General features: G+C 36.4%; 1 protein-coding gene across 1 annotated transcript in view; it reads left to right on the top strand.

Annotated features, from left to right (window-relative positions):
• The window catches only part of LOC107690704 (voltage-dependent P/Q-type calcium channel subunit alpha-1A-like), a 130,579-nt gene that overhangs the window by 30,115 nt on the left and 91,510 nt on the right, over positions 1-8,954 (top strand). Inside the window, exons 2-3 of the mRNA XM_016489114.1 lie at positions 292-397; positions 592-731. Coding sequence (XP_016344600.1) covers positions 292-397; positions 592-731 — 246 coding nt within the window. The remainder of the gene's footprint in view (positions 1-291; positions 398-591; positions 732-8,954) is intronic.

The raw sequence follows: 8,954 nt of genomic DNA, 5'->3' as shown, positions 1-8,954 counted from the left end.
TATATATGTGTATGTATGTTTGTATGTACAGTATGTTTGTATGTATATGTATATATGCATACATTCCACAATACAAAATAGTAATTGAATTTACAACTGATCTTTTTCAAGATTGTATTCATCATTTAATATTATGTTTTTAAATATGAAGTTATATTTATTACTATATTTATATTATTATATGTTTTCTGGAATGTCAGCTTGAGCAGCCATCTGTAAATTACAGTCCTTTGCAAAACTTTTGTAACATTCATGTTGTTTTAAACGTTTTCCTTGACCTGTGATTCTCACTCCATTTGAGTACATGATCCTGGCTACCATCATTGCTAACTGCATCGTCCTGGCCCTGGAACAGCATCTTCCAGACGGGGACAAGACACCTATGTCAGAGCGCTTGGTGAGTTCCGGTTGTGTTCATCAGTGTTTGTTTGTTTCCGTATATTGTGATACCAGAAGCCATGTAACTCAACAGAAAACACAGGAACTAAATGGTCTCTGATGTACCATTCCTTTTGCTGAAATCCAGTGGTTAATTCATGTTTACACACTCTTATTTCTCTTTGTCCTTCCCTTTGTGTTTCTCTCTCACAGGAGGACACCGAACCCTACTTCATCGGCATTTTCTGTTTCGAGTCAGGCATTAAGATCTTGGCTTTGGGCTTTGGCTTCCACAAGGGCTCGTACCTACGCAATGGCTGGAATGTCATGGACTTTGTAGTGGTGCTTACTGGGTAAGTCAGAACAAACACATCTGCATTCTTATAACATTCACTAAGAATAAATGGTCACACTTTATTTTAAGGTTCAATTCTCGCTATTAAAGGGGTCATCGGATGCCCATTTTCCACAAGTTGATATGATTCTTTAGGGTCTTAATGAAAAGTCTTTAACATGGTTTGCTTAAAATTTCTCAATGGTAGTGTAAAACAACACCCTTTTTACCCTGTCAAAAACAGCTCTGTCTACAGCAAGCTGTTTTAGGTAGTGTAAAAACACCTTTTTTACCCTGTCAAAAACAGCTCTTTTCAGATCAAGCCGTTTTGTAGCATTTCCCTTTAAATGTTAATGAGCTCTGCTGACTCTGCCCCTCTCTTCCAGCTGCTCTCAGATACTGTTTACTTTAGTCGCATTCATCGTTAAACTTGCTAATTAGCACATTATTAGGAAAGGCAATTTGCAAAGATTCATTAATAAAACCTTACACTCACTTCTTCTGGAGATGAAGCTGGATCACGAATGATTCCCGTAAAGATAGACGCATTTAGGTAGATCGGGGTGCATTTCCTTCAAAAACAAAGGTAATCCACTTCGTCTTCAGCGGCTCAGATGTCGGGAGTGACGACTGCTATGTTCATTATTACATCCAACAACAGAACACCTCAATCGCTTAGGAGTGACGTCACACAGACAGGTATCTGAGATCGGCTCGATTTGAGAAAGGGGAAATGATTTAACGAGATTAAAAACACTGGGTGGATCTTTATCATTATAGGGTGATTGTGTACATACACTGCCAACACACATTTCAGTTCAAACAACTTGTAAAAGTGCATGTCGCATCCGATGACCCCTTTAACAAACCATTAAAGGGATGGTTCACCCAAAAATGAAAATTAATTACTCACCCTTATGTCGTTCCAAACCCGTAAGACCTTTATTCATCTTCAGGACACAAATTAAGATATTTTTGATGAAATCCAAGAGACCTCTATGACCCTCCATAGACAGGAAGGATCCTTACACGATCAAGGCTCAGAAACGTAGCAAGGACATCGTTAAAATAATCCACGTGACATCAGTGGTTTAACCATAATTTTACAAAGCTACGAGAATACTTTTTGTGCACAAAGAAAATAATAAATAACGACTTTATTCAACAATGGACCCTTTTCGCAAGACTGTGATGAATCCTCGAAAGTTTTTCATATTTGTATTTTTAAAAAAATGTATCTACATTTATAACACTATTCTTTGTATTATAATTACAAAAAAACAGTTAACGCTAATGCGAGGGTGTTTCTAATGCAGCATCTATGGGAGGGACGGTAAATTTGACATCGTAGCGCCATTTTGGAGAGTATCACATACGTAAACAACGTATGCTGTTCTGTGTCAGCAGCTCCATACGCAGATACACTGTTTACACTTTGATCTGAATGTAAACAACGTATCCGCGTACATACGTTGCATACGGATTTTGTTTATGTATGTGATCCTCTCCAAAATGGCACCAGGGTGACACGGAGGAGACGAATTGTTGAATAAAGTCGTTATTTTTGTTTTCTTTTGCGCACAAAATGTATTCTTGTAGTTTCGTAAAATTATGGTTGAACCACTGATGTCACGTGGATTATTTTAACGATGTCCTTGCTACGTTTATGAGCCTTGATCGTGTAAGGATCCTTGCTGTCTATAGGAGGGTCAGAGAGCTCTCAGAATTCATCATAAATATATTAATTTGTGTTCTGAAGATGAACGAAGGTCTTACGGGTTTGGAATGACATGAGGGTGAGTAATTAATGACAGAATTTTTAACCTTAATAAACTCCTAACTTGCTGCTTATTAATAGTTAGTAAGGTAGTTGTTACGTTTATGTATTGGGTAGGATTAGGGATGTAAAATATGTTCATGCAGAATATGTGCTCTATAAGTACTAATAAACAGCCAATATTTTAAAAATAGGCATGCTAATAAGCAACTAGTTAATAGTGAGAATTGGTCCAATTGCACCAACTGATCCAGTTAGTTATGTGCACGTGCCGACTGCGTTGTTTTAGCGCCTGATTCACTACAGGATTATGCAAATAAGGTACAAGTACTAGGGAAATATCACAATTCTCCATGCCAGTTTTGATACCACAACAAAAAACAGTATGCCACTGAACACAATCATTCTTTTAGGAAGTTCAGTATTAACGGTCACAGAGTGGCTGTGCAAATACCATGACACTGTTTCAAAGCAGTCCGAATTGAGTTGGTACTACCATAAATGCAAGCACTTTTTACAAGTTTACCTGTGAAATACTAACACTTTTGCCATCCCTGCCACCTGCTTTCCATGTGCAGTAATAGCATTAATTGTACCAGGCAGATAGCATCTATAATGAGCCAAATTAGCATAGAAAGAAGATGTGTTTGTGCTGAAAATAATGACAATGAGTTAATTTAAATACACCTGATGCAGTGCTAAACCAGCACAGATAACGCCTGGTTAAACTGGATTACAGGTGGCTAGTGAAGATGACGCAGGTGCAAAAGTGGTGCAACTGTCTAGTGAATTTACCTCACAAGCTTTTTAATATCGCTGTGTTGGTGTTTTAAACATGCACATATTACGGTATATTGCCTGCTGTTATATTCTGTTTTAAAATGGGTGAATGTTTTGCCATTTTTCCCCATGAATTCTGCATGTGTTTGTGTAGACGTGTGTGTATGTCAGCTGTAACTGCACGGCAAGTGATGTTGTGTTCTCCTGACCTAATGAGCTCATGGTGAGCCCAGATCAGAGCAACACTGCGGATACAAGCGGTGAGGACACGATACAAATGTCACCAGAGAGAGAGAGCAAGACAGCAAAAAGAGAAACAGACAAGGAGGAAGGATGATGGGACAGCACAGGGCTGTAGACAATCACGATTTTTTCCAAGGGAGGAGGGAAAAGCAGAAGAAAATCTGATGGTTATACACACTTTACCTAGATTATTGTCCTCTTACTCCAATATCTTAGAGTCTGGTGAAAGTATCTTGACAGTATCCATTTGTTGTAAGGAGTTTAGGTTTACACAAGACTTACACAAAACATAGTGAAAGTTAGTGTGTTTGTTTTATTTAAGGCAGCGGCTATAGCAATTAGAGGTTATTTACACTAAGTGAAAATAGCATATTTTCTTAGCGATAGATGCTATTTACACCAAATGCAAATAGCGATAGATTCTATTTACGCTATGTTAAAATAGCAGGATTTTCTGCTATTTTTACTACTTATTGCAAATAGTGGCAATTATCTGCACCTCAGTATTATAGTACATTTATAAAACAGTATGCAATAACATATTTAGTGTAAATTATCATTTCAATTCAAATAATTAAATGGACGCCGCGGTATTGGGACAATAAAGCCCTCCCTACACCTATCCTAACCCTACCCATTACTTTATTTTCAACTTTTCAGTTATCTCCCTCATTTTTATTGAAAATAAATACCTTTCTGATGTGATATGAGATTTGAAAAGGGAGAAAAAATGTTCAGAAAAAGGCGGATTTGAACTAGGGTCGATCTCATCAAAGAGACGACGACACGTGCTTTACCTTCTACACCACTGGAATGGATATTTGATTGTCTTTCATGATGTTGACTATCGCAATCACACATTGGTGGGCGGAGCTAGTGTAAATAGCCTTTGCCAACAAGGCAGGCTATTTGCACTTAGTGTAAATATTAAATTAAATTCAAGTTTATTTGTATAGCGCTTTTCACAATGCAAATCGTTGCAAAGCAGCTTTACAGAAAATTAAAGATTCTACATTATATTTAGTAATAGCTTATCAGTGGTGATTATCTCAAGTTGATGTCCATTTTAGCAAAATTTGGTAGTTTTTGTATGTTGTCTGAGGGTTGGGGGGGGGGACAATAAACATAAAATTTCTCAAGAACGATTTTTGAAGGGGACACAAATAATACAGCTAAAATTGTACTTGTAAGGATATGTATACACAGAGGAAAGCCTTACTACTACCAAATTAGACAACGTAAAGCTGTTGTGGTCGCGCTGAGACAGCGCTTGTGTCTGTTGTATCCGTCACAGTGTTGCCATGTCCGTGGGTTGAAGCGAACCCAATAACATTTATTTTAGCCCCCGGAACGCGATTTTTACCAGGGGACCCCCTCGAAACGCGGTTAGTTTGGGCTAGTTTTGGGTAGCAATTGGGAGGGTTTTGTTGTAAAAAACCTGGCAACCCTTTTCGTCAAGTAGGTAACGTTATTATTACTAACATAGCGACTCATTATTGTTGCTAACATAGCGGACTCATCGAAAAATACATTGGCATCATGTATTAAAGAGAAAATAATCACTTCATCCGATGTTTAAGTGAATAAAATAGCCTTGACAGCCTTGGAGTTCCACAACTATTGACTTTGTTCTCCCTCACCGGACTCGTGTGTGTGTAGGTGAAAAAGAGGAAAGCAGGCATTTGGACCAAAGCACTCTGAGGCAAGGGAGGGGAGACTCAAAATGTTTCTAAACTTAAAACGCATTTTTGCCCCGTTTGTGTTGTTTTACTACTTGCACAATTATTTAAAGTATAAAACATTGTTATTTACAATACACAGACTGGTTTTTAATCATATTTTTAGGGGGGACAACCCTCAGAGAAGGCCGAACATGTGTTAATGCTTCGTTTAAAAAAAACATTATTTTTCACATAATTTACCTTTATTCTGCACCGCTCTGTCCCTTCTCCTTTGAATGTTCCAAAGACTTCCTGTTTTTATGAAGCCCCTCCCTCAGATTGGTTAGCTGGCCCAGTGTGTTGTGATTCGCTAAACCGCCTAAATGTCACGCTCCTCAGCTTGGTGGCATGCGCTGTGGTTGTCTCATACTTTTAGATACGCTGTTATTTGTAAATGCAACAATTCTTCCACTTCTCTAAAGCAGCGCAACATGGCCTCACCCCCTTTGTTGCATGTTGCTGGGGCCGGGGTTTATCAGAGTTTGTGATGTCACAAACCCGGGAAGTAGCTCGTTGTAGTCCCTGCCAGCCGTTTTTGTAGGCATTAAACTGCCATAATTTTAAAAGACAATATCTCGGTTTGCATTACAACGCTGCAGATATTGTTTGCAGATATTGTTTATGCTCAAACATAGGGATGTAACGATTAACCGCGAGCCGGTTGAAAATCGATTCAATTAGTATATTATTATAGTGTTATATTTTAATTTCACAAAGAAACGTGCAGCATTTTGTCCAAGCAATAAAAAAAGGACAAATTTTATTTATAATTTGTCTTAAATCTAATTTTGTTAAAAAAAATTATAATAATCGTGAATCGAATCGAATCGTGAAATCAAAGTCGTGAATCGAATCGAATCGTGAGTTGAGTGAATCGTTACATCCCTACTCAAGCAGCAACATTACACATTAACTAACATTAAAAAACTGAAATCGCAATCAACCACCCCTTTAAATAAGCTCTATTCATATCAAGATGTAAGATTTAATTAAAAATCCACCTCTGAAAATTTTCAGTATTTTTTAATGGGTTCACCCAAAAATGGAAATTCTGTCATTAATAGAGCAGCACAGTTTTTCCTTCTGTCGTGTAATAACATTCAGTGAGCAATATCTGATAGTATATATTTTAGTACATTAGCCAGTTTGCACTGAGCACCAAAACAGCTTCTTTCATTGTTGGAAGATCGAACCATGGACAAATTAAAGGTATAGTTCACCCAAAAATGGAAATTCTGTCATTAATTACTCATCCTCATGTCATCCCGTACCTGTTAGACCAAGTGGCGGCTCTCGGGGGATCCAGGGGAGGCATCCCAGACCAATACAATTAGTGTGCCTCCTCTATTTTAAAACCCGTGAGCCGCCACTGGTTAGACCTTCGTTCATCTTCAGAACACAAATTAAGATATTTTAGATGAAATCCAAGAGCTTTCTGACCCTCCATAGACAGCAACGCAACTGACATGTTCAAGGTCCAGAAAGGTGGTAAGGACATTGTTAAAATAGTCCATGTGACACATCAGGGGTTCAACCGTAATCTTATGAAGCTACGAGAATACTTTTTGTGTGCAAAGAAAATAAAAATATTCAACAGTTTCTTCTCTTCTGTGTCAGTCTTCTACGTGTTCACTGCGTGAAGTTTTTGTGGTTATTTTAATATACAGTAGAGTTAAGTCTTTAAGGCTGCATTAAGCATCAAGATATCTTTTTTGTAGCAAACTTTGTGAAGTGTTTTTGTGGAAATTAGTTTCCTTATATATTAGCACTGAATTTGGTGTGAACAGGCTTTTATGTTAAAGTTTATGTTGCACTTTTAAAATAATCAGAACAGTAGATACTGATAATTAGGCTCAGATTCTAATTCAAATATATTCACCAGTTTACCAAATTGAATAAGGATCTTATGAGTTTCTGCATTTGATGATGATGTACTGTATGCTATTGTTCAAGGTTTGGGATGGTGTTTTTTAAGAAATTTAACTAGGCTGAATTTATTTATTAAAAAATACAGTAAAAACAGTAATATTGTGAATTATTATTATAATTTAAAATAGTTTTCTATTTTACTTACAGTACATTACAGTGTCATTTGATCCTTTAGAAATAATTCTAATGTGCTGATTTGGTTCTCAAGACTTAAGATTCAATTTAAGATTATCAATGCTAAAAACATTTGTACTTTATAATAAACCCTAATACATTTGTTCAGGTTTCTCTGAAGGATAGACACTTCAAAAGAACAGTTAGTGAAATACATGTTTGTAACATTATATGTGTCTTTACACTCACGTTGATTAATTGAAGACGTCCTTGCTGAATAAAAGCATAATTTAAAAAAAAAGAACTGAACTGAAACTGAACTGACATGTATGTGTTTCTGTTAAAAAATACAGTGAAATTCAGCCTATACTGTTATGATGTCCACATAGCCTATCCTCTTGCAGTACAGACTTCGGAATGTCCTTCTTCTTCAGTATGCATGTTAGCTGTAGCCTTTCCATCCTTCTCTTCACACATCAAATTCGCTCATTCATCCTGTTTAGTTTGTAATTTTGAGAACTAGGACTGAACGCAGAAGTGCTAATAGGTTGGCTCAGACAGATATTGCCACTTGACCTACAATCCACAAGCTTGATTGATCATCCATAGTAGCTCAGTTAGCATTATTGCTAGCACCCTGCTGGGGCTCATGTGCTGTTATTGGTAGTTTAACGCATGATGGGTGTTGTGAGAAATGTGCAGGAGGTATGTGTGGCCAAAACATTTATCATGTGACGTGCTCCGTCACATCAGCAGTGAACTGATTCTCAGTGCTGTCATATTCTGAGTTGTACTGCGTTTTGCCTGAAGAGTGTAGATGTGTCTGGTGAGTTTTCATGCAGTTCACAGTTGAACCTGGTGCCTTTTCCAATACTTTTTGTAAGATTTTAAATGTTTTGTTAGACAAATAAATAGTTTTGTGTCTTCTGAAGGCAGCTCAAGGTTATTATAACATTAACAAGGACATATAATTATAAGAAAAGGTAACAGGGTTGATTTTTCACATTATAAACCTTGTGCTCAAATTCAAAGTAAATTGTTAACATAGCATTAATAAGGGCATACAATTATAAAAAAAATGGTAACGTGGTTCATTCTAATGGGATTGACAGTTTTATATTTCAAGTTATACATTATAAACCATGTGCTGAAGGTTATAGAATACAAGGCATTTCATAGAGAATTTAAGGCTGATATTTTTGCAGACTTTTACTTTTGAATGAACACATTTTTACTGTAGAAAATAATGGTAGCAGTTTTGACATTATGATTGTCCAGTTATGTATATAAAGTGGAAATATGTAAGTGTCACAATTATTTTAAGAGGGAAAAGATATGATGGTAAAAGGATTGACATGCAACCTGAGAACACAAGTGTAATTAGTACATCGTCAACCGAAATCTTAAAATATATGAATAAAGATATAAGATGCTAGTTAATATTGTTAATTAATACTAGCCTACTCGTTACTTTACTGTTAATTAATTACTATAAAAATATTTGCATTTCATTGTAATTGTTTGTTAAATTTCCTAGCAGTTTCTGAGTGAAAATAGTTTCTACACCAGTTTTTTTCAGTGTACTACAACCTCAAATAATAACAATAATAACAGCAACAACACCTATTATTATTATTATTATTATTATTATCATCGTTATTAATAATGATACTAATTC

This window comes from Sinocyclocheilus anshuiensis, unplaced genomic scaffold (assembly GCF_001515605.1).
Source record: "Sinocyclocheilus anshuiensis isolate Anshui unplaced genomic scaffold, SAMN03320099.WGS_v1.1 scaffold2655, whole genome shotgun sequence".
NCBI classification, from domain to species: Eukaryota; Metazoa; Chordata; class Actinopteri; order Cypriniformes; family Cyprinidae; genus Sinocyclocheilus; species Sinocyclocheilus anshuiensis.
Note: the sequence above shows the minus strand (reverse complement) of the source record. Positions and strands in the feature narration are given on the sequence as shown.